This window comes from Eretmochelys imbricata, chromosome 3 (genome assembly GCF_965152235.1).
Source record: "Eretmochelys imbricata isolate rEreImb1 chromosome 3, rEreImb1.hap1, whole genome shotgun sequence".
Classification (NCBI taxonomy): domain Eukaryota; kingdom Metazoa; phylum Chordata; order Testudines; family Cheloniidae; genus Eretmochelys; species Eretmochelys imbricata.
Window position 1 is genome coordinate 205,024,888 of NC_135574.1, and position 26,304 is coordinate 205,051,191.

A 26,304-nucleotide genomic window follows, 5' to 3' on the forward strand; every position below is an offset into this window, starting at 1 on the left:
TGGACTGAGGAACACAGCAAGGATTTGTATTTGACTATTCCCAGGTGTTTGAGTAAACAGAAGTCATTTCTGAAAGTCCATCTCTTTTAGATACATTTTAATCAAGTCCAGGAAATTATATACATTAAGAAGTGCAAACACAAAGTTTTTTCTCTAGCTTCTGTATTTTCACTTGTGCAGAACTATTGTGTAGGAGGCTTCATACCTGGCTGGCTCACCTTAGATGGATAGTATTTTAAATGCTGGGAGGGAGAGCCCCATGTAATGTAAAAAAAATCTTCCTCTACTTGCTAGGAAGGGATGGATAATAACGTTCACATGAGTGGGCTGATGAGTCGTCATGATGACGAAGCTACAAGGACATCAACTTCAGAAGGGCTGGAGGAGGGTGAGGTGGAAGGGGAGACTCTCCTGATTGTTGAATCTGAGGATCAGGCTTCAGTGGATTTATCCCATGATCAGAGTGGAGACTCCTTGAACAGTGATGAGGGGGATGCATCCTGGATGGAGGAGATGTCCTATTACTGTGAGAAGTGTCAGAAGTGGATACCAGCAAGTAAGGGTCAAGATTTTCCTCTGTTATCTTTGTCACTTTCCTTTTCTGGGTTTACTGGTTCTTTTCCTCCCAGAAAATAATGCATGTTCTTTTCCTGAATGTATGGGAGGCAGGGATGCCTAGTGGATAGAGACCTGGTCTGTGACTCAGGAGATCTGGGTTATATTTCCAGCTCTGCCACTGGCCTACTGTGTGACCTTGGGCAAGTCAGTTCCCCTCTCTGTGCCTCAGTTTCCCCATCTGTAAAACAGGGATATTGACAATTCCTTTGTAAAGGTCTACCAATGAAAAGTGCTACATAAGAGGTAACTATTATTTTCCTGATTGGTTTGTCATTTCAGCGGGATGTATGAATAAATTTCAGCCTTCTGTATATAGGAATGGTTCCGTGGTCTCCTGAACTTAGATTAGTATTCACAGAACAATATAAAACCAGTAGCAGCAGTCCTGGGAAGAAGGTATTTTGTGCTAAATAGCTAAAATGATCTTTCCAATATCTCCATTTAACATTATATAAACTCTTTTAGCTTTCTTCATATTCTAGTACAGCAGTTTTTCCTTTCCAAAATCAAGATCTACCTGAACACTGTTCATTTTGTGGCAGGAAGTACTGAATTCTTCTGGCTTGCTGCACACCTGTCAGTTAGTTCAACTGCCCAGTTTGCCAAAAGCTGTAGCGTGAAATCCTTTCTCCAGTGAAGTCATTGGGAATTTTGCCATTGACTTTACTAGAGCCAGGATTTCACATTTGGTGTTCAGTAGAAAGAAAAGGAGTACTTGTGGCACCTTAGAGACTAACCAATTTATTTGAGCATAAGCTTTCGTGAGCTACAGCTCACTTCATCGGATGCATACTGTGGAAAGTGTAGAAGATCTACGAAAGCTTATGCTCAAATAAATTGGTTAGTCTCTAAGGTGCCACAAGTACTCATTTTCTTTTTGCGAATACAGACTAACACGGCTGTTACTCTGAAAGGTGTTCAGTAGGAAGAAGTTAAAGGGACACAGTCAACTTGAAATCTAGTCTGTTTAGGTACTACATCTGATCCTGTGTCCTTTTGCCAGTTATTGTGGTTTGACAATCAGCTTTTTATGTTTACTTTTTTTTTCTGTCTTCTGTTGCTGTTTGAAAGACCCAAACAAGGGAAATTGATCACTAGAATGATTAGTGAAAGTGACTAGACACAAAGTGCTGTCAAATGCGCAATGTAAACAAGCTGAAAAAAATGGAAATATATTTTTTCTAATCTCTTTCAGTTAGTGTTTCAGTTACAGTCGGAGAAAGGTACTGAGTGTGTCAGTACCTTTCCCAGACCTGAGAAGAGCTCTGTGTGGCTCAAAAGCTTGTCTTTCTCATCAACAGAAGTTGGTCCAATAAAAGATAATGTCTCCCACACTTTGTCTCTCTAATATCCTGGGACTGACTCGGCTCCAATAACACTGCATGTATTAAAATCTTTGCCTTTTTACGTGTATTCAAGTATTAGGTAGGAAAGCCCCTCTTTAATGTGTGGTTTTTTGCTATTGATCCCTTGTTGACTTCTGTATCTGTAAATTAAGCATCACACTGAGTTTCTATACTTCTGTTATGGAATTATCAGGATTGCTGATCTGTTGCTCAGCGGATAAACACTGTTCTGAATCCAAATTTACTTTGCTCCATTTTTCCTATAAAAGGACTGAGGGATATCCCTTTTGCTTGTTTGTTTTAGGTCAGCTGAGAGAACAACTCAGCTACCTCAAGGGAGATAACTTTTTCAGGTTTACTTGCTCTGATTGCTCAGAAGATGGAAAGGAGCAGTTTGAACGGCTGAGACTAACCTGGCAGCAAGTAAGTAAAAGCATTCACTCAGGCATAAAACCAACAAGACCTTCAAAAGTTGCTGTGTGTACAATGCGCATAACACCTAGAAGTTCGGAGTTAGTCACAGGTGGTGAAGAAATTTACCTGTGAGTTTTTTGTGGATTGCTATGTACCTGCTTATCAGAAAGTGGGACTTCTGTGAGTAAATTGAAAAGATTGTCTTAATGTGTTGTAAAAAAGCCAAGTTCCCCGTTTTTCATCAATACTGTGCATTGCTCAATACAACTGAACACAATTTTAGAAAAGCAAAGAGAATGTGATTTAGCTGCTGTGCATTTAACAATTTTTTGGCATATGGGCATTGTTGGAAAAGTAATACAGCAAAACACAAAATGTCCAGTAAATTCTTGGAATGTTTGGGGACAACCGTTTGTTTCAGATAATAGAGGGAGTAACCGGGGGGGCAGCCATTTTAAATTTGATTCTGACAGGGAGGAATTGGTTGTGAATCTACTGGTGGAAGGCAGTTTGGGTGAAAGTGATCATGAAATGATAGTATTCATAATTATAAGGAAAGGAAGAAGTGAGAGCCACAGGGTAAGAACAATGGATTTTAAAAAAACAGACTTTAACAAACTCAGAGAACTGGTAGGTAAGGTATCATGAGAAAAAAATTCTAAAGGGAAAAAGGAATTCAGGAGACCTGGTAGTTTCTCAAAGAGACCATATTAACATGACAACAGCAAACTATCCTTCTGCGAAGGATAGGAAGAATAGTAATGGGCCAATATGGCTGCATCAGGAGGCCTTTAATGACCTGAAAATCAAAAAGGAATCCCACAAAAAGTGGAAACATGGACAGATAGTTAAGAATGAGTACAAAAGAATAGCATAAGCACGTAGGGACAAAATCAGAAAGGCTAAGGAACACAAACAGAGGTACACCTAGCAAGGGATGTAAAAGGCAATAAGGAGAGGTTCTATACATATATTAGGAACAAGAGAAAGATGAAGGAAAGTGTAGGTTCACTACTTAGCAGGGAAGGATAGCTAATAAAGGAGGATGACAACCAAGCAGGTTGAGGTGTTTAATGCCTATTTTGCTTCAGTCTTCACTAAAAAGATTAATTGTGACCAGATGCTTAACACTGTTTAACAAGGGGGAAGTAACACAAGGCAGAACAGGGAAAGTGCAGGTTAAAGAATATTTAGATAAATTAGATGTATTCAAATCAGCAGGGCACTAGGGTACTTAAGGAACTAGCTGAAGCAATTTTGGAATTATTAGCAATTATCCTGGAGAACTCATGAAGGACGGGTGAGGTCCTAGAGAACTGGAAGAAGGCAAATATAATACCTTTAATGTCTTTAAAAAGGAAAACAAAGGGGACCTGGGGAATTATGGACCAGTCAGCCTAACTTTGATACCTGGAAAGATATTCGAACAAATTATTAAACAATCTGTAAACACCTAGAGGATAATAGGGTAATAAGTAATAGCCAGCATGGATTTGGCAAGAACAAACCATGCCAAACTAACCAAATTTCCTTCTTTGACAGGGCTACCAGTCTAGTGGATGGGGGAAGCAGTAGACATGATATATGTTTATTTTAGTAAGACTTTTACACAGTCTCACAAGACATTTTCATAAGTAAACTAGAGAAATGTGGGCTAGATGATATTACTATAAGGTAGGTGCACTTGTTGAAAAACCATACTCAAAGAGTAGTTATCAATGGTTCGCTGTCAAACTGGGAACGTGTATCTATGAGGCCCCACAGGGGTCTGTCTAGGATCTCCTACTGTGCAGTATTTACAATAAAGACTGGGATAATGGAGTGGAGAATATGCTTATAAAATAGGCAGGTGTCACCAAACTGGGAGAGGTTGCTAGCACTTTGGAGGGCAGGAGTAGAATTCACATAGTGGATCACAAACCAACAATGTGATGCATTTGTTAAAAAAAAAAAAAGGGGGGGGGCAAATATCATTCAGTGGTGTATTCACAGAAATGTGGTATGTAAGACTTAGGAAGTAATTGTCTCGCGCAGCTCGGCACTGGTGAGGCCACAGCTGGAGTATTGTGTCCAGTTCTGGGTGCCATGCTTTAAAAAAGATGTGGACAAACTAGAGAGAGTCCAGAGGAGAGCACCACAAATGGTAAAATATTAAAAAAAAGAAAAGAAAAGAAAACCCAAAAAACCAACCCTGACCTATGCAGAAAGGTTAAAACATTGGGCATGTTTAGTCTGAAGAAAAGAAGACTGAGAGGGGAAACTGATAACAGCCTTCACATACATTAAAGGCTGCTATAAAGAGGAGACAAGGAGGACTTGTGGCACCTTAGAGACTAACCAATTTATTTGAGCATAAGCTTTCGTGAGCTACAGCTGAAGTGAGCTGTAGCTCACGAAAGCTTATGCTCAAATAAATTGGTTAGTCTCTAAGGTGCCACAAGTACTCCTTTTCTTTTTGTGAATACAGACTAACACGGCTGCTACTCTGAAACCTGTAAAGAGGAGGGTGATCAATTTTTCTTCATGTTCACTGAAGGTAGGACAAGAAGTAATGGGCTTAATCTGCAGTCAGGGAGATTTAGGTTCGATATTAGGAAGATCTTTCAAGTATAAAGATAGTTAAGTACTGGGTAGATTACCTAGAGAGGTTGTGGAATCCCTATCATTGAAGTTTTAAAGAACAGGTTAGACAAACACTGGTCTAGCTGGACTAGCTATACTTGGTCCTGACTTTGGGAATGGACTAGATGACTTCTCAAGGCCCCTTCCAAACCTATGATTCTTTGATTTGGCTGTGATTTAAAGCTAGTGGGATGTCTATGTACAAATCAAAGGGCTGTTGGTTCGCGGAAAACAAAGAAATCTCTCTCCACACAGCTCAGAAAAGCTCCAGATTGGCTGCATGCATATTAGTAATAGTCTTTGCTGGGATTTACTGTTTTAGCCGGTCATGAAGCCACAACCCCAAATAATCTCTGATTTATGTAGCAGTAACTTTGGCCCTACAGTGACATCTCTCTGACGGATTCCTTACATGATATGCAGCTCAGTTTTGATTGCAGTTGCAACCAAGAGTCCCAGTTGTCCTCATTACAGGACTTCAAGAGCTTAGTAAATCTGAGAGACTTTAAGGTGTTTCCCCAGTTTCACTTTTGTTTTTAGGCAAGGTTGGGATATTCACTCAGCTGGAATAGGACTGAGTCTGACTGAGGTACATCATCTGAGTATAACAGTTAGAATGTTTGTCTTACCTTTCCATTAGGGAAACGGAAGAGAAGGATTTAGCCAACTTAGACATGCTGCCCCAAATCCATGTTTGCATTGCAGAATGGTGAATCTGATCCAGCCGTGGCGACTGCTGCAGTTCAGCGTTCTTTATTTCAGATACAGGATCCCAGCCAATATGTACAGTGCTGTGGTGCTGAGGCATATGTTTGTGCCCTCTGAGCAGTAGCGATGCTTTGTCTCAGCATGGATCATTAGAAATGTCCACTTCACTGTCCGTTGCTGCTGCTCATGGGCCCAGTGTTTTGTGTGTGCACATCTCCTAAATGAAGTTAGGAATAATACTCGATGCCCCAGAGTACGAGAGCTGCTTTGTGCTACTCCAGCTGGCACTAAGCAGACTCATAGCTGGCAGATCCAGCCACTTGAAGATTTGTCCTCCTTCGGGTGGCTTAGAGCTTCTGTAGTAACTTCTATGTCACCCTCTTCTAGCAACCAGCATGGATGTATGGCCTGGTGAAAGGGGCTACAGTCAGGGCATCTTGAGACCCCCGTGATCATCAGCAATCCCTGGATCCAGAAAAGCCTCTAGGGATCATTGGCAGCAGGTGGAAGATAGACCAGCCTGACAGCTGAATTTATGTCAGGGATTTGGGCTGGTGCCAGGAAATCATAGGATCTTGGGATGCACAGGTGCCCCCCCTCACCTCTCCTGCTCTAATCGTGCACTGAGCTCAGCTTGGCCAGTCTGGAGATTCTGGTCCAATAAATGCTACTAGTATTAGACTACATCGGTTTCTAGAATAGCAGAAGGAGAGTGACAAAGGGGAGAGAGAAAAAGTCAGAGGTAACAAGGAAGAAAGACAAGAGAAAACAAAGAAAATGCACCTTCTCAGAGGCAGTTTAGACAAGAAGCAATGCCTCCAGGATAGCCAAGTCTGGTATTGGGAAGTGGCAGAATCACCTTAGCTCGCATATGAAAAAACCCAGATTCCTTGATCTTAAGGTGAGATTCCTTGGATTCCTTGAGTTTAAGGTGAGAAGAGACTATTGTGACCATCTAATTTCACCTGTTGAAAGGAGCAGCGTTTTTAAAATTCTGACCTGTGTTTTGTCATTGGTGGGACACACTCCCACCTAGCTGTTTCTGCAGTGACCCTGGGTTCAGTGTGTAAAGTTCTAGAGCAGCAGTTAACAAACATGTAAAGGATTTTTGGAAAAAACCTAAAGACTGTATGTATTCTCCCGTTAGCATTAGTGGTACTTGGTTAGGAGACCATCTCCTGCCAAAGTAGGTTCCAGAGCCCTAAGAAAGAAGAGAATAAGTCTCTATAGGAGACAGCCTCCACAGAAGTTGAGTGGTTGACAGCAGGAGCTCCAAACTCATCTGCACCATTAATATTTGTATTCCAGGCCGAAGTGGTTCAGTGTAATTGATAGTTTGTCCTCTTAGATTTATTCACAAACAGACAGATTTCCAAAACTGTGCTTTAATTTAGGCTCTTAGTGAGTCAATTGAGTTTGTTTGTGATGTATGTAAATGTGCTCTAAAAGGACTGTGTTCAATAAAGACAAAGCAAAAGCAGAGTGATCCATGGGATGCAATGTATTTTTATAGATTGCTCTGCTTTTACTGGATTCTAAGTGGAAAGAAGACATTAAGCAAATAAAAACACCTGAAGAGTCTGTCCTTGTGCACACATTTCTATAAGATTAGCAAACTGGGGCATTTGGTACCCATCCTTTCTGGAGAGAAAAGACATCTTGTCCCCAGTCTGGATCCTCACCCCCTGATATAGCTCTTTTATGCCACTCAAGCTGTGCAAAGGGGCTATAAAGCAGCATCACCAGATAGCTGAGGATTCCCCTGGCATGAGAGAGTCCCTGGGTGAATAAAGCAGGTGAGTGTGACAAACAATAGGAAGGAAGAAAGGATAAGTACAATTAACAAGATCATGGATTACATAGATTGGCTGTGTGGTTGTGAATCAATTGGAAGCTTTACATAAATAGGTCAAATCAGCAAAGAGTGGAGGGGGTGTTTCCCCGCCAGACAAAATGTTAATGGACTATTTGAATCCATTCCCTTTTGTGTTCCAGGTTGTCATGCTGGCGATGTACAACCTGTCTCTGGAAGGAACTGGCCGTCAAGGATACTTCAGATGGAAAGAAGATATTTGTGCTTTTATTGAGAAACACTGGACTTTCCTATTAGGGAACAGGTAAAGCCAATATTTCCCTGAAACTTGGAATGGAGATCACAGAGGGAAGAAATTGTGTTACTCAGTTAGGAAACAGGAATTCCAGACTATTCAGAGATTTCTCTCTCTATTCAATTCAGGGCGGACAAGAAGGAAGAAAGTGGAGGGTTTGATCTGCAGAGCTCAAACAGGGGTACAAAGCGATTTCTCAGGAATAAACCTGTTACATAGTGAAAGAGAGTTAGTGTTGTACAGAACTGGACACAGAGCTTTGTACTTTTGTGGGAATTTCCCAGCTTCCGTTCAGTGTAACTCTCCAAAATCATAACCCTAAAATCTCACTTAATTGCTGAACACATAGGGCCTGATTCTAATTTCATTTACGCAGGTGTAAATAAGGGAGGATGCCATCAAAATGAATAGAATTACACTGACATAAAATTGATGTGGGATCAGAACCCCCAGAGAAAGAAACTAATTTTTCCTATTTCATCTTATTTTGGATCTTTTCTTAATGAAATCTCTTGTTTGCTAGTCACTACAAAATATTGTGACACTGTGGTGTTTTTCACAGTATATGTAGGGCCCTACCAAATTCCCGGTCAGCAGCTTCCTCTCTCCAGCTGCCCAGCTCTGAAGGCAGTGTCGCCAGCAGCAGCTCAGACGTAAGGGTAGCAGTACTGCAATCCTCTCTCCTCCTCCCTCCCCCTGCCCCCCCCGCCAAATAACCTTGCAACCCTCTTCCCCCAACTCAGTTTTTGGGTTAGGACCCCTACAATTACAACACCGTGAAATTTCAGATTTAAATTGCTGAAATCATGAAATTTATGATTTTTAAAATCTTTTGACTGTGAAATTGACCAAAATGGACTATGAATTTGGTAGGGCCCTAAGTACATGTTTTAGCTATAAATTCGGGGGGTTAAATAAAAGTGGCTTACTTTACATTTTTAACCATTCTGGGATAGCCTAAAAATTTCAGGGATGTACACCAAAGTTTGCTTATACCATGTGTGACCTTTGGATGCGTGTGATAAGGAGAGAGTCAATATAAGATTTTCCTTCAGCAGCAGGGATCATTCTATTTTCTAATTGATTTAATGGTGTCAGGAAAGTAGCTAACAGAATAAAAGGTCCTGTTCAAAGCTGATAACCCTTTTCTCTCTCAGCACAGTAGTTTGACATTGTTAGGCACGCAGAGCATGGAATGTGTTTTTCTAAGTATGCCCTGCAACTCACTGAATCTGTTCTGATTCTGATGGAAAGAGACACGCATATGCCAGTGGGGACACAAGGGAGACAAAACAAGCCTCTGGAGTTATAGTTTGGATTGACAGAATGGACATAAGTATCTGGCCTTTCAGTCTAATTGGAAGGTATTTCTTTGCGTTATTGTTTCTGTTTAAAACACAGGTACCTGATTTCTGTGTTACCCTGACCACCACCATTGAAGGTACCAATAAAACAGGATTCAAATGAGGCAGCTGTCCCACCAGGCTCTGCTTCTAGAGGTTTTAGGACTGACTTCTTTGCAGGCAGCAGCATCATGATAGGGAGACAGCTGATGGCTCATTCTCCCTCTCTGTGAGATCCATCACTTCCTGTGTGTGCTACTCGATTCTGAGATACGTTGCATGCACTCTTCTCCTTTCCTTGTTACACCTAGCCTCCAGCAGGAATGCTTCCTGTCCTCCATGCATGCACCCCTGTGGGAGAATGGAGGATGGTTCCACTTGCTTGGAGGAGAGAAACCAGAACAGCCTCCTGCAAAATGACTTCTGCCCTGCATGTTGTCCCAGAACTTGGTGGTGCAGCTGCTTCATTTGAATCCAATCACAGGTGAGGCTGAACCCAGAACTCTCTTAAATGGCTGGCTTGCCCTGTGGCAGCCTACAAAAAACCTCAACACCGTCTGACCTGCTGTCACAGGTTGAGGTGGCCATTTAAAGGGAGTCCTGGGTTCAGTCTCACATGTGACTAGGTTACTTCTCAGTCCACTAGATCATGTGATGAGAGCATGTGACTCAAAACCAGGCCTGCTGGGAAATGCAAAGGCAGCCTGAGAGAGCACTCAGAGAGAGTTCAGGGAGTCTGCTGGAAGAGTGCAGGTTGGTAACAACTCTCCAGTGCTCCCAGGCAGAAGGCCTGAGAGAGAGAGACCTGCAGGGAGCAAGAGCCTATTGAGGAACAAGTCTTAGCTGAGGGACTTGCAGGAGCGGGTTGCTGCTGGGAGAGAAGCCACAGCTTGGAGGGCTGGAAAGGATTGTGAGCCTGAGGAGAAGAGCTGTAGCATGTTCAGGACTAAGTACCACGTATGAAAGATGGGAGCCAGCTAGGAAGGGCTGGATGGAAGATTTGTGTTGTTCTGAACTTGGTGTTCATCATGCCAGTTCCCCCAAAAAGGGGAGTTAGTGAGAAAATGCCCACAGGGTGAAGTTGGATTAACTGGGGAAGAAGGGGAAACCGAGGAAGTGACAGTGCCTCAAGCCCGAATGGGTAAGGCCTGCTACACAGGCAAAGAGCACATACTCTTCACAAGTGCAGAAACAAAAGCAAAAAGGCAGCTGAAAAAAAATCCCACCAGCGGTAATACCCAGTGGAAGCAAAGCAAAGGAAGGAGAAGTTCTGCTCCTTTCCTCCTCCTTGTTCTTTGTCCCCACCATGTCTCATTGCTTCCCCCTTGCCTGACTCCTGTTTCAAAATACTACAGAGGTGGCTGCCGTTCCCCAAGAGCAGAGGGGGACGAGGGCAGGTTCGGGAGAGAGCATCCCCACTACCTTTCCTCAAACAGCACCATTGTGCAGCCCCCTCACACACCCCCAGCCCTCTGCCCTGACTCTGAACCCCCCACACCCCCCAGTCCTGTGCCCTGACCCCTGCACCTCCTTCACACACCCCCAGCCCTCTGCCCTGACCCTGAATCCTCCTCACACACACTCAGCCCCCTGCCCTGACTTCGGCACCCCTACACATACCCAGCCCCCTGCCCTGACTTCTGCACCCTCCTCACACACTCCCTGCCCAGACTCTTGCACCCCCCACACATACCCAGCCCCCCCACACCCCATGCCCTGACTCTTGCACCCCCCACATCCACATCCCCACCCCCACCCTCAGCACCAAACGGGAGCTCCTGCACACCCCCCCCCACGTTCCCACCTGCACCCCTCGCACCAAATGGGAGCTGCCCAGGTAAGTGCTCCACACCCAAACCTCCTGCCCCAACTCTGAGCCTCCTCCCTCATTCTAGCTCCTGGCCAGACCCTGCACCCCAACCCCCAGCCTGCTTCTTCACCCCCAGCTCTGTTCTCAGTGCACTCCCACCCTCATCTCAGTGCAGAGAGAGGAAGAGAATGGGCCAGAACCAGGGAGAAGGTAGGTACCTACTCTATGTGGACAGGACTGGGACCCAAGACCGGCAGCGGGCTGAGCGGGGCCGGCAGCCGGGACCCTGGCTGGCAGGAGCCGGCGGACGGAACCCCAGACCAGCAGCGGGCTGAGCCGCTCAGCCCACTGCTGATCTGGGGTCCCAGCCGCCGGCCCCGATCAGCCTGCTGCCGGTCTGGGGTTGTGGCTGCCAGCCCCTTGCCAGCCTGGGTCCCGGCCGCAGGCCCTGCTCAGCCCGCTGCCGGCCTAGGTGAATGGAACTCCAGATGGGCAGTGGGCTGAGCGGGCCAGCGGTGTAAGATCAGCATTTTAATTTAATTTTAAATGAAGCTTCTTCAACATTTTGAAAACCTTTTTTACATACAACAATAATTTAGTTATATAATATACAGACTTATAGAGAGAGACCTTCTAAAAAATGTTAAAATGTAGTATTGGCACGCGAAACCTTAAATTAAAGTGAATCAATGAAGACTTGGCACACCGCTTCTAAAAGGTTGCCGACCCCTCATGTAAAATGACACCTTCTTACTCAGTAGATCTCTCCCTTCTCTCTCTCTCCCCCTTCCAATACCCCTCTCCCTTATGTGTCTTGAGTCCTATCTACTGACTTTAACAACAGAGTAAGTTTTTACTCTTCTTAGCACTGTTAAGTTAGCACAGCTACTGGAGAGTGAGCTGGATTCTGTTCTGGCTCTTTTATCGTCAATAGAACTGTTGATTAAGACCCAACTGCAGAATCTTTATGGTTGGTGATGTGAAAGCCGGAATAAACAAAGCACCAGCAGTTAGGAAAACCATCTCTTTACTTGTAAACTCCGCATATTTGATATTGCGAGTCCCTGAGAGAGAGCATCAAAATGGAATCGCTTTTCAGAGCAGAGTCTAGTTGTTAATTCATAGCTGGGTCTTGGAACTTGGTGTCCCAGATTCCAGCTGGAAATCACCCAGTGGAAATCAGAAAGAGTGGCACTGCTGAAATGCTTCAAGTCTGGAGGCCAAGTGAACTACTACATCAGAGTAAATGGCACAAGCATTCACCCTAGTCTTTTTGGCAAAGGAGAATAAAGTCTAATTAAAATGTTCTTGGTGTGTCTCATTTTTCCCTCTCTTGATTTAGGAAGAAGACTTCAACTTGGTGGAGCACTGTTGCTGGTTGTCTTTCTGTAGGGAGCCCCTTGTTTTTCCGCTCAGGGGCACAGGAATTTGGAGAACCAGGATGGTGGAAACTTGTTCACAATAAGCCTCCTACGATGAAACCTGAAGCAGAGAAGCTCTCTGCATCTGCACTGAAAGCAAAAGGTAACTGTCATGATGACAACACACAGAATGGAATGGCACAGCTGTGGATGGGGTGGGTGGGGTTACAGGGCCTGATTCTGCTCTCATTTGCACTAGTTTTACACTGGTGTAAATCCACTGACTTCAGAGGAGTTTCTCCAGATTTATACCAGTGTGAGAAGAGACCCATAGTTTTTTACACCCTCTTTGTAGCGTACATACACGTATTGTCATTTAAATGATCCAAGTGCTTTTGTATTTTGTATTGCTTTCCTGTCTCTGTAATTACCACAATTTCTTTACTCCCTGTTACCTTGATGTTCTTCTCTTTTTAAAGCATCTTTTGTCAGTTTAGTCACAAGGAGTGAAATTCACTCCTGTGCAAAGAGCCAATATCGGACTTCAGTGGTGCCTAACCTTTATGCTCGATGCTCTACACAGGGGAGAATTTCAACCATGGCTTGAAGGCCCTTCTTAAAAGACTACCATCAAAACTTGCTCATGTGGATACAAATGATGAGTAAAGGGGCATCAAAAGCTCAGTGCCTTTTAGAATAAATAAACTATTTATTCTCTAGCAGCTTCAAAACCACCTCTGGATCCCATCATTACAGTGGAGGGGCTGAGGAAGCGGGTGAGCCGCAATCCTGTAGAGTCAGCCATGGAGCTGAAGGAGAAGAGGTCTCGCACTCAAGAAGCCAAGGACATTAGGAGAGCCCAGAAGGAGGCAGCCGGCTTCCTGGACCGAAGCACCTCCTCCACTCCCGTCAAATTCACCAGCCGAGGCCGTCGCCCTGACATGGTCCTTGAGAAGGGAGAGGTGATTGACTTCTCATCTTTGAGCTCCTCGGATCGAACTCCTCTGACAAGCCCGTCTCCTTCCCCATCTCTGGACTTCTCTGCTCCTGGGACGCCAGCTTCCCATTCAGCTACTCCCAGCCTGCTCTCAGAAGCAGATCTCATCCCGGATGTAATGCCGCCACAGGCCTTGTTTCATGGTAAGAGATGCCATGTGTTGTGTTTAATAGGAAGTGACAAGCAGTTTATAACAATAGTGTTGACATAGTTACCTTGACAAAAGACTACCCTGTTTGCTTTACTTCAAGGCATGATGGAAAATAACTGGCAAAGTGCAGTTTTCTTCCTAATTACATGACAATCTAAATTAGATTTTCACAGACAGATGTAGTCAGAGATTCTAAGGCAGGAAGGGACCACTTGGTCATCTAGTGTGACATCTTTTATAACACAGGGCAGACAATATCACCCAGTAATTCCTGCATAAAACAATATGACAAGTAATAGTGTTGCAATGTCAGGCCAAGGCAAAATTAGAGAGCTCTCTTAAAGGAAAGAGTCTTTCGCATCAGTAAAGTATTGAGGTTTTTGTTTGTTTGTTTTCTAGTGCTTTCATTTGTCTGAGTACAGACATGTAACATTCCCTAATCAAAGAGATGAATTCTGGGTCAGGTTGTGAGATGCTTACTGAAGCTGAATAGTACTTTATACCATGAGTAGTCCATTGAAATGAATAGGGGGAACACATGGAATAAGCACTACTCACTGTAAGTAAGGACATCACATCAGCTTTGCTCCATTAACTTAAGTGGAACTTGTCCAGCTTACACCAGCTGAACATCTGGCCAGTAATCTGTAAGGTTTCAGCTCAGCTCTGCCATTTTATTGCATCAGTTTTCATGCTCTTAAGGAATTTTTAAGGAAGGCATTAAGTAAAGAACAATTTTAAAAAGTGTTCCTTTAAAATAGAAAAAAAAATGAGTCTACATTTTGAAGGGACTATTGGTTTCGGTTGCCCCTGTTTGAAGGGGCCAAACTGTGAGACACTTTAAAGAGACCTTAAATGGCAGGTGCTCAGCACTTCCTGAAATCAGGCTCCTTTAAGATTTCTCAAGTTGGGCATCCAAAATCACTAGTTACTTTTGAAAATGTAGGCCCAGGAGTGTCTGACAGGCAGGCTATTACAGGTAAACGCCACATTATATTTTCTTCACACTTAAGCCACAAACCCCCTGGGGTGATGATGTTCTTGCTATGCTGGGTTTGCATTTGTGTGTGTCTATTGAGTTATTTTGGTCTTCTGTACAGATGATGAAGAAATGGAAGGAGATGGAGTCATAGATCCAGGAATAGAGTACATTCCCCCTCCTAGTGGGCCAATGGGTGCTGGGCCTATGACAGTGAGCCGAAAGAAAGTGAAAACGCCTGAGCAGATCAAGCAAGAGGTGGAGAGTGAAGAAGAGAAAGCAGAGAGGATGGAAGTTGACAGCGAAGACCCTGAAGATTCAAATGCATCCCTACAGGCCAGGGGACGAGACAAGAGGAAGCCACAGGTGGAGAAGGACAATAAGCCCAAAGCTCCCAAGTACACATCTGTAAGCATCTATGAGGAAAAGCTACTTCTGAAGAGGCTGGAGGCCTGTCCCAATGCCGTGAGCATGACCCCAGAGGCCCGGAGGTTGAGGCGCAAGCTGATAGTCCGGCAGGCCAAGAGGGAAAGGGGACTGCCACTCTTTGACTTGGACCAGGTTGTGAATGCTGCTCTGCTCTTGGTTGATGGGATCTATGGAGCCAAAGAAAGAGGCATTTCCAGGCTGCCAGCAGGGCATGCAACATACAGAACGACTAGCCAGGATTTCAGGATCCTGGACAGGTACCAGGTGAGTGCTTTCAATTCCAAGTTAGTTCCTGGGGCCAGCTGTATCCGGGTTTCTGTTACATGTAGTAGACATCAAACTGAGGAAATCTGGCTCCCAAAGTAAAAAGGATTACAAGAATGAGCTTCATTTTTTAAAGGACTTGTATCCACACCAGCGCACTTCCCAGCTCCATTCTACAGTTGGATAATACTCTATAACAGGGGTGGCCAACCTGAGCCTGAGGAGGAGCCAGCATTTCCCAATGTGCATTGCCAAAGAGCCACAGTAATAGGTCAGCAGTCCCCCATCAGCTCCCCCACCCTGCTCCCAGCGCCTCCCACCCACCGGCAGCCCGGCTGATCAGCACCACCCCCTCCCTCCCCGCACCTCCCAGTCAGCTATTTGGTGGCGTGCAGGAGGCTCTGCGGGGGAGGGGAGAGGAGCAAGGGCATGGCAGGCTGAGGGAAGGGGGCAGGAAGGGTGCAGTGGGGGCAGGGCCTGTGGCAGGGCCAGGGGTTGAGCAGTGAGCACCCCCCGGCACATTGGAAAGTTGGCACCTGTAGCTCCAGCCCCGGAGTCGGTGCCTGGACAAGGAGCCGCATATTAACGTCTGAAGAGCCGCACGTGGCTCCGGAGCCATAGGCTGGTCACCCTGCTCTATAAAATACAAACACGTGTAGATTCCACCGTTGCTAAGTTCCAGTTGCTCATGCTCCTTCTACACTCAAACACTTTGGTGATGGAGCCTGTGTAAGTACCTTGACAAATTGCATTACTTTCTTACCATCCAGGACCATGGGCACTCCCAAGATGACAGTGGGTGATGGGTGCACTCAGAACCTTGCAGGATCAGGCTCTGAAATTTGGGGGAGCTGTGGAGTCACTATGGGCAGGAGCACTGGACTGTAGGTGCCAGACTCCCTGGTCGGACAGGTGGAAACCCCGACTGTGAGAAGTCTTTTCCCCTCTGTAGCTTTGGGTTCCAAACATAAGGCTGTTGGCAGCTCCCCTGACATGACCATTTATTTTTGTCCTGCCATGTAGACTACGCTGCCTGCTATGAAGGGATATAGGCACCAGACAACAAAATTTCTGTACCGACTGGTAGGCTCAGAAGACTTGGTGACAGACCACAGCATCGTCAGTCCCTACACGTCTCGCGTTCTGAAACCTTACATCAGGTACAGACTCCTAGAGTCTGAATCTCACTTCTGTCATTCTCTCCTTCCATTCTTAGGGGCAGACTGGTGCAGGGTGCTCAGGATTGCAAAAGCATCCTGGCTTCTGGTGAATAGTTTGTATTTTTGCCTGGTTGGGCACAAGTTTCCACAGGAATGAATGGAACACAACTTCCTCTTGTAGCACTTGTAGTATATCAGAGGAATATTTCCTGTGCAGCAAACATTTAGTAGCAGTGGCAGTTATTGTTACCAGCTTGTCTTTCACATTGTTGATTGTTTTTGTGGTACTGGCAGGCGTGACCATGAGACCAAGCCTCCTAAACTGCAGCTGCTGGCAGAAATCTGTGCCCATCCACACAAGAACGATCCTGACTGGAAGGCTGAGCCTGAAGCACCCATTGATTACTGCTACGTTCGCCCGAACCACATCCCCACGATCAACTCCATGTGCCATGAATTCTTCTGGCCTGGTAGGATTCCCTCAGTATGGTTTTCTAGGAAAGAAAAGGTTTTGTTTCAAAAATTATTTTTGGAGCAGGTCTGTTTCCTCAGTGGTTATTTGTTTGCCTCAGTTATTCTAGAAATATTTATTTAAGAGGAATTCTGTCAGATGGTCTGTGGTGGAAAGACATCAGCCTCTACATTTCTGAGATCAAACCGTACTGGGCAATTGGGCCTTGAGTCAGCAAAGCACTTAAGCATGTACTGTGCTTGGAGCGTGTGAGCTAAGAGGACTACTTGCATGCCTAAAGTTAAGCACCTGCTTAAGTGTTTTGCTGAATCAGGGCCTTATCATAGTAAACAGAGGTTTTACCAGACACTGTTCCTAACTGGCGTGAGAAGAAAGTTTCTTCCCAGTAAGCACAAGGCCGCAACGCACTGGACTGGAACTCAGGCAATCTGGGTAGGATTCCTGCCTCTGCCACATACTCCCTATGTGACCATGGGCAAGGTCCTTAATCTCTCTGGGCCACAGTTTCCCTTTGGTAAAATAGGGATTATAGTATTTATTTGTCTGTGTTGCTTTTTATTTATTTTTTTTTTATTGTAAGCTCCTTGGGGCAGGATCTGTCTCTTACTATATGCATGTCACTATGCAGCCCTGATCTTGGGTGTGGTTCCTAGGCAGTAGAGACTTAGTAATGATGATCTGCTATGTGGTTCAGCATCTCTAACACTGCAAACTAAGTTTTTCATAACACACAAGCAAGCAGTCCACACCTATATTTTAAAATCAATATTTGCACTACACTTGGTCGATTATTATTATTAGATATTATTTGTATTGCAATAGCACCATTAAGCCCTAAATCAGTAGTCGATAAATTGGCATGACTGTCTTTACACATGCAACTTTGGAAAGCATGAGACACCCTCTGGTTCTAACAGAAACTGAACACCTTTATCACAACTCTCCCCCACATCCCTCCAAATCCCTCAGTCCCCCATCCACTCAGTGCCTATCCTTATGGCACAGACAGGAATTTGTGATAAGCACCAAGGCCCAAATACACAGTTATTTAGGCTCCTAGTGGAAAAACATCTATCTAGTTTTAAATCTAGCTAGCTCATGTACCAGAGCACTGAAGATGCGACAGAGTGGGCTAGCCCTGTGAGTAATTACCCAGGGTTTTGGTCAGCTGCCCTGGCTTCCCTGCTCTGGTACCTGAGCTAATGAGATTAAAGATAGCTTGGGTATGTGTAGCCAAACTGCAGTCACACCGGGTGTCAGTTAAAGGTGAGATTTTCTACTGAAATAGTTATACCAGTACCACCCTTAGTGTGAATACAATTATACTGGTATAAAGGTGCCTGATACTGATACAAGAACCTCCACAAATAAGTCTTGTCTACATGTGGAAATTATACCGGTATAAGGAAGGGTGTGAATTTAAAGTGCTCTAATTATACCAGTGTGACTCCCTATGTGGACTATAAGGTGGATAGAAAGCTGGCTAGATCATCAGGTTCAATGGGTAGTGATCAATGGCTCCATGTCTAGTTGGCAGCCGGCATCAAGCGGAGTGCCCCAAGGGTCGGTCCCGGGGCCAGTTTTGTTGTATATCTTCATTAATGATCTGGAGGATGGCGTGGATTGCACTTTCAGCAAGTTTGCAGATGACACGAAACTGGGAGGAGTGGTAGGGATAGGTTTGCTGGAGGGTAGTGATAGGAAACAGAGGGACCTAGACAAATTAGAGGATTGGGCCAAAAGAAATCTGAGGTTCAACAAGGACAAGTACAGAGTCCTGCATTTAGGAAGGAAGAATCCCATGCCCCGCTACAGACTAGGGACTGAATGGCTCGGCAGCAGTTCTGCAGAAAAGGACCTAGGGGTTACAGTGGACGAGAAGCTGGATATGAGTCAACAGTGTACCCTTGTTGCCAACTGTGTCCAGTTTTGGGCCCCGCACTACAAGAGGGATGTGGAAAAATTGGAAAGAGTCCAGCGGAGAGCAACAAAAATGATTAGGGGGCTGGAGCACATGATTTATGAGGCGAGGCTGCGGGAACTGGGATTATTTAGTCTGCAGAAGAGAAGAATGAGGAGGGATTTGATAGCTGCTTTCAACTATCTGAAAGGGGGTCCAAAGAGGATGGATCTAAACTGTTCTCAGTGGTAGTGGATGACAGAACAAGGAGTAATGGTCTCAAGTTGCAGTGGGGGAGATTTAGGTTGGATATTAGGAAAAACTTTTTCACTAGGAGGGTGGTGAAGCACTGGAATGGGTTACCTAGGGAGGTGGTGGAATCACCTTCCTTAGATGTTTTTAAGGTCAGGCTTGTCAAAGCCCTGGCTGGGATGATTTAGTTGGGGAGTGGTCCTGTTTTGAGCAGGGGCTTGGACTAGATGCCCTCCTGAGGTCCCTTCCAACCCTGATATTCTATGATTCTGTGTGGAGTTGTAGTTATGGCATAAGAGTGGCTTTTTTCTGGTTTAGCTTATGTAGCTTTGGAAGCAGTTTAAACAGCCTAAAAAAGTTACTCATTCTGGAATGTGTGTGTCTAAACAGGAGAGTTATACCAACCAGTATAAGGTACAGTGCTTTAACCATACTGTTATAATTATAGTAGCATAAGGGAAACACCTCCCATGTAGATGAGCCCTAAACTGTACTTATATAAAGCCAGTATACACGCCATGTTGGGGCTGTACTGCTTTATAACCAGTAGTCAAAGCCATACAACTTTGTGTACAGACAAGCTCTGAGTCATTTCACAGTAGACTGCAGCCCTGAGATAATTAACACTTCTCCTTATCACTGATTCCTCTCCACCCAACTCTTTCTCAAGCAAGAGATTGGTTAATTCCACTGTTTGCTCCCAGTATTCCATGAAGTTTTAAATCTCAAGAATAATTTTGTGTTACAGAAAAACAATATGCTGTTACTCCACCTTTGCAAATACATCCGTTGTTGGCATTTTTGTGATGGTTTTAATGAGCATATGAGGAAACATGAAGGGTGTGATTCTTCCCTGCCTTGCATCTTGCTTAGGCAATTCCATCTGTGGAAAATGGGTGTAAAATATTACCAAATTAGAATGGTAATGGCTTACATGTACTGGGCACTACCTTTGCCCAGGTGTAATGGAGAATCTGGCCCTTATATTTATTATTAATGATTTCTGTTACCATAGTGCTTAGGAGCCCCAGGCGTGGCCCAGTACCCCATTGCACTAAGGACTGTACAGACACCGATCAAGTGCACTGTTCTACTCTGAAAAATGACTTAAAGGATGAGTCTATTGCCACTTAATTAAAGGTAGTTCAGACCTTTGTAAAGGCTTAGAGAATTAAAATCTTTTGTTTACAGGCTAGGAGGGATCAGCAGAGGGTAAACCAAAAACATGTGAGGAGTGTCCAAACTAGCTTTTACAAAGGCTATGTCTTCACTGCAAAAAAAAAAAAAAAAGGGGGGGGGGGGGGGATTGGGTTTTTTACACCGAGATAATAAAATCCTACTAGAGATAAGGCAATATAGTTTTCCCCTTGAGGTAGCTAGCTGAAGTAAACCCCAGGTGGGGATTGTAGGTCTGATTAACTGGCTATGCTAAGATAAAAACTACAATGCCTTGTATCCACTAAGATTGTGCATCAACAAAACTAACTTAAGTTAGTTATCTTGCCATAAAACCATAATTTTTTTTTCCCCCCAATGAAGACATAACCAAAGATACTCACTTCCTCTATTTAACTGATGCAAAAAATCTCTAGTGAATCTAAGCTCCATAAATCAGATTTAAATCTGGGCAGGATCATTTTAATTTCTGTGCTTCATTTCAAAATCTATGAACCCTTTCTTGCATCTGCAAAAAGTCCAGTGTTACTCTATCTTCCTTCTTCATGAAAAGAGGTCTCATCTGCAGAAGAGAGGAGGTGGCTTCCTTACACATGGCTTCTTGGGGTTCCACGTTGATTGTACCTCCCTGGCTCTAGACCGGATCTGACCAGTGTACAAATACAAATACAGTTTTTCAGTCTGCAGCCCTGGAATCTCAACCTGAGATCTGAAATTCTTTTGGAGTCACATATTGCCAGCAATACACTCCTGTTGATGAGCAAGCTGTAATAGAATCCATTACACTGTCCCATAGCTTTATTGGCTATGCAGGGCAGAAGTACTATCAGAAGTAAAGAGCAGTACAAACACATTTAGGACCCAGTCCAGCTATCATTTACACATGTAACTTTATTCATGTGTGTGTTTGGAATTGGGCCCTTTATGAATTCAGTAGCTGTGGCTCTGAATACACACAGGAAGATCATCAGTTGGGTAACAAGATGCCATTTTTACCATCACTTTTTAGAACAGAACCACATTTTAAGTTAGTTTTTTGTCTTTATTGTCATACCATTTGGGTGTGAATCAGTGTTGTTAATTTCTTAGCACCGGCTGCTGTAGAGTCCATTTTTAAGGATTTTTTTTCTTCTGTACATGGGCTAAATGCTGCTCCCATTGACTTCAACAGTAAGACTTCTTTTCTGGCCTTACAGGCTGATTGCATCTTTCTATGCATAAGAGTTTGAAAATGACAACAAAAAGTAGTAGTTGAGCAGAGTCTCCTGAAAAACCTGCTTTTTAACACTCTTTAAGCTGTTAATTTCCCTTAAATTCCATCATGCCCTGACTGTATAATATTGTATGAACTGTTTTGTATTGAATTAACATTTCCCTTTGGTTTGCAGTGCTTTATAGCTGTGCTCTTCTCACACCCTGTAGGAATTGATTTGTCAGAATGCCTGCAGTATCCAGACTTCAGTGTTGTTGTCCTTTACAAAAAAGTCATCATTGCCTTTGGCTTCATGGTGCCAGACGTGAAATACAATGAAGCTTACATCTCTTTTCTGTTTGTTCATCCTGAGTGGAGAAGAGCAGGGATTGCAACCTTTATGATCTACCATCTTATTCAGGTAGCTGCAAGATTCTTCTCCTTGATAAGGAGCCAGCATTGTCTCCATCTTTATGTGTGGATGCAAACAGTGCTGAGTCAATACCGCTTGTTTTTATCCTCTCTCTCTCCCCTTCCCATCCTTTGTTACCTTGTTTGTGTACTTACATGGGTGACATGCTACCGTGTGTGAATTTTTATTGTGAAAATCATTATACTCAAACAGAATTTTTTTATGGATTTAAAAGGACATTTTCAAATAGGGTAGGCTATGCGTGATTGGATGGCCTAGGAGATTAGCCAAGTGATACAGGCCTTGTCTGTATTTGGGTTTGGCTCTAATTCATCCATCAGCAGCCAGTAACTGTGCAGCAGCAACATTGCAAACCACAAGCGTAGAGAAGAAAAGTTGCGATCTGCACTGGATGAGCTAATCCCAGTTTCAAGCAGGGGAAGGCTCAATCAGTACCAGTATAGCTTTCCTTACCTGTAACTCAGCTACACCAGTCACTGGCCACCGATGACTAGATCACAAGCAGAGTTAATGCCATAGACTCTGACATGTAGGGTGCTTGTTCAAATGTATCTCGGTTTAGGTAAAGAACAAATGTTTGTCACTTGGATCAAACGTGAGGAATGCCCACATTTTACAAATGTGTTAACTGCCTCGAGTTCACTGGCATCAGTGAACTCAAGGTACAAAAGTCTAGTGAGGACACATCCTTAGAAGAGATGCCAAAATTCAAAGGGGCATGAAAACTGAATTAGGTCTCCTCTGTGGCAGAGTTTCGGCCCATTGATGGGCCATTGTGGAAAATTACCACTACTGTTTGCAGGATCTAAAATAAACAGTTGACCAAATTCTGCTCCCAGTTACACTGAGATAAAACCAAAGTAATGCCATCAAGTTCAATAGAGCTAACCAGGATCTGCACTGGTGTCCCACAAACAGTGGGGGTCACACAAACCGACTCCAGTGATAACGAGAGATTGCCACTTCACATTAGGCTTCTGTTTGACTACCACTGATCTGCTGTGTATTTGGGTCTATGGTGGGAGGCAGGTTATATTCAGTTTGAGATGAACTGCTGGCAGTAGCATAATCTACAAATAGACTAGATTCCATCCTCTGATGCAAACAGCGCACTGAATTGTGTGAATGCAATTCCAAAAGTTACACATTTCACTGGGGGCAAGGCTGAATATTTCTAATGTTCTGGTTCTAACTTTTCTTTTTCAAAAATGTCCCTAATTTTGATTGCTTTATTCTGGCCTCATACAGGTGGGAGTCTTATTACTAGCCTCTGAAAACAAGAATTAATTTTTCTTGCACACCAAGATCAAATGCTCTGTCATTAAAATTCGTTAATGGCTGTATCCTACTCCTTCCTTGTACTTACCGTTTGGATGTAATGGATGCAAAATGCTTTCAGAGCATGGCATGAAAGGAGTGCTAAAAGTCAGAAGAATTATTATATTAAACATATTGGAGAGTTTTTATGAATAATCTGATTGCTAAATAACAAAGAATCTCCAAGTTAATGTCAGAATTGCCACTTACTATCTGAACACAGATATTTAGCTGGGCTTCTCAGGCTGTGAGCCCGGGGGCTCAAGGATGGGAGTGGATCAGGCTGGGATCTACTGGAATTCCAGTGTGACACACCTGGAGGTAACCTAGTGGTGCCAGTGTGATTCTAGCAAGTCTAGGTGTATTTGATGACAGAGATGTGTCCAGCCCCAGAAGCAGAATGCCTACTCTTTTGGATGTTTTTTTCTTCCGGTCACTGTTAGTAAGTGTTTGAGATTATTTTTAATTAACAATTACACTGAGAAGGAGATAGGAAAATTGACAAATTAAAGTCTAGTTTCTGTTCCTGCCCTCAAACTGCTGATTACTCAATCACAAAGGTTTTTGATAAACAGTCATTCATCTGATTTCAGCTGTTGCTATGTGTTGTAATTTCTCTGTTTCAAGGCCTCTGCTTTTCCCACATTTCTCTAAGTAGTTAAATTCTAGAATTTAAGAGTTTCTTCACCTCCTCCTTTTCCCTGGAGGCGCTCTCATTGTCTGGCTGTGTTTTTTCTTTGGCAGACCTGCATGGGCAAAGATGTTACTCTTCACGTCTCTGCAAGCAACTCCGCTATGCTGCTGTATCAAAAATTTGGATTTAAGACTGAAGAATACATTTTGGATTTTTACGACAAATATTACCCCTTAGATAGCAAGGAGTGCAAGCATGCATTCTTTCTGAGATTGCGACGATAATATATCACGGATACACAGCTCCGTGGAAAACCTGACAGGCTGTATTAACAGTTGCCATGGATTTCAGCTCAGGAGGTTGGCTGTTAGGGTGCAGTGATGCCATTATCGCTAACATCAGCAATGATATACTGTATGCTTAATTTGCAATCTGAGATTGATTTATGGCCTCCATGGGGGTGTCGAGCAACAGGCCTGAGAGTATGAACTGGGACACAATGGAAGGGGAATTTCCTGCCCTGTTTTTGTAGAGCCCTTTGACAAACAATTAGACTTCAAAGGGGCTGGAGGACATTAAATTTCTCAAACCTAACAGTGTGTTGCAGTGGTTGTGTGTTCAGTATGAAGTTTGTGCAGTGCACAGTATTCTGTAGCAGGAACAGGATGTCAGGTGTGTTCGTAGCTAGGTGAGGTTAGCTACAAGAGCTGCTAAGTCAGCTCTTTGAAATCTTTAAGTCCATCTATCAGTTGTTGAAGCTATAAAGCATCCCTCCAACCATGGGCCCAGCCTTGCTGGCTCCAGCACCCCACCCCCTTATGCCATAGGCAGTCTGGCTTGAGGAATTTTAGCACAACAGGAGAGGCAGTTGTGAGATTTGAAATCTGATCCTTGCTTTATGGCATTAACCTATTGTAACTAGTGGAAACAGGGGGCAAAGATGAGGCAGTAACTTTTCTCCAAAGAGCCCAGTCTGTGATTGCAAGGCTCTAAACGTTACCGGGTAAGCCAAGAAAAGTATTAAGGCAACAAAAAAAAGCAAACACAGGGCTTGCCTCACACGGAGGACTAGTCCTTTTCCTACATAGTTTAGCAGCTCCTACTCCCCTTTTACTGCAGGTGAACGGTAGCTTGCCGGATTGTTTTACAGTTTAGCAGGTTGTAGATACGGCAGTCTGTGCATCTGGAACATGAGCCACACCTGCATAGTCTTAATGTCAGAGCCACATAGCTGCAGAGAACAGATGTGTTTTTTTAAATCCACCTTGTATACATTTTAGGTGCCTAAGTGTGGTCTGCATTCTAATCTGGGCAGAGAGACCGACACTCTGTCTGTTTCTGTACAGCCAAGGTAAGCCCTCCCTGAGACACATATGTAATTGGTACTAGAAAAAACTCATGACTTTTGAAACCATTTGAGAACTATCTGCCCTGCCATTTGTGCACATTTCCAAATATTTTATGACTGTGTGTGAAAATCCTTGATGTTACTGATGTTAAGAGTTAGCTGTTTCCGGAAAGTTCTGTCCTCGAGTGAAATTAAAGACCTTCTCTTGGACAATCCCAGCTGCAGTCATATGGTGTGTTCATTTATTTTTCCCACCATTCACTTCTATCGTCTTTTTTTGATGTCGGGGGCTCCTTATACTCGCCTCTATTGCGCAACTGCATAAGGGCCATAGAGGATCTTGCCTTAACAGGCCCTTTCCACACACTCCAGAAGACAACATAAAAAGTGTTTGATTATGATGAAATCAAGCAGTTATTTTAAATAATCCATGGAAATGAAACTGTTTTTTGGATTTTAAGACAAAATATGCAGTGAGATTTTCAAGACACCCTTAACTTTGTATGTGCACAACTGTGCCCCATCCAAGAGAGGAAGGATGGGCCAGTGATTAGGGCACTAGCCTAGGACTTGAAGATCCAGCTTCAATTCCCTGCTCTACCAGACTCCTGGTGTGACCGTGAGCAAGTCACCTAGCCTCTCTGTGCCTCAGTTTCCCATCTGTAAAATGGGGGGAATGGCACTTCCATACCTCACAGGGGTGGTGTTAAGCAAAATATATTCACGATTGTGAAGTGTTCTGACACAATGCCAATAGAGGACAAATAAGTTAAATAGATTCCTCTGCAGTTTTGTGGGCAAGTGAGATATAGGCACAAGTGACAATACAGAGATAGCTACATTCTCTGACTTGTAAATATTGCTTGTCCATGTAAAGTCAGCCAGTTAGCTGTCTAAATTCTGCGCCTGGTTCCTACAGTTTACTGTACTCCCAGAACTGTGGGGTTAAAATGAGATACCTGATTACCATGATTAATATACTCTGCAGTGTGCTATTGTGCTGTCGATGCATACACAAAATCCCTTTCACAAAGTGCTATCTTGTTGAGGTCCCTTTAGAAATGTGGTTCTCATCTATTCATAATGTTCTTCTGGTGTGAAAGCAGGATGCCACCAGAACTGGCAGTAAAATCGCTCTCGCAGGCAGTCTAGCAAGACGTCACTGGCACTGAATGGCCATGGAAATGAAAGCACCCTTGAGCCCCATGAAAGTCCTTCCGAGTTGAATCTGAAGTACGTGGGTGGGGCTATGCTTCTCGTGTTTTACCTG

At 43.9% G+C, this 26,304-nt stretch overlaps 1 protein-coding gene across 2 annotated transcripts; it reads left to right on the top strand.

The window, feature by feature from the left end:
* Nucleotides 1-7: 7 nt before the first annotated feature.
* Nucleotides 8-25,249, top strand: KAT14 (lysine acetyltransferase 14). Of its 2 annotated transcripts, none has more exons than XM_077814134.1 (10): nt 8-556; nt 2,269-2,387; nt 7,704-7,825; nt 12,312-12,493; nt 13,054-13,470; nt 14,579-15,150; nt 16,174-16,310; nt 16,605-16,780; nt 21,533-21,723; nt 23,797-25,249. In XM_077814134.1, exons 1-10 carry the CDS (start codon nt 301-303, stop codon nt 23,968-23,970), a joined length of 2,346 nt encoding a protein of 781 aa, XP_077670260.1. In that variant the 5' UTR covers nt 8-300; the 3' UTR covers nt 23,971-25,249. The 2 variants fall into 2 exon arrangements, with proteins under 2 accessions (XP_077670260.1, XP_077670259.1); XM_077814133.1 differs by having other exon boundaries at nt 12-556; nt 13,051-13,470.
* The last annotated feature ends 1,055 nt before the right edge of the window (nt 25,250-26,304 follow it).

What these genes read in the sequence shown, in the direction of transcription:
- KAT14 (XM_077814133.1), top strand. Translation starts at nt 301, where the DNA reads ATGGATAATAACGTTCACATGAGTGGGCTGATGAGTCGTCATGATGAC. An exon ending in TCAGAAGTGGATACCAGCAA is followed by an intron (nt 557 to 2,268) that starts GTAAGGGTCAAG and finishes TGTTTGTTTTAG; the next exon opens with GTCAGCTGAGAGAACAACTC. An exon ending in GCCACAGGCCTTGTTTCATG is followed by an intron (nt 13,471 to 14,578) that starts GTAAGAGATGCC and finishes TCTTCTGTACAG; the next exon opens with ATGATGAAGAAATGGAAGGA.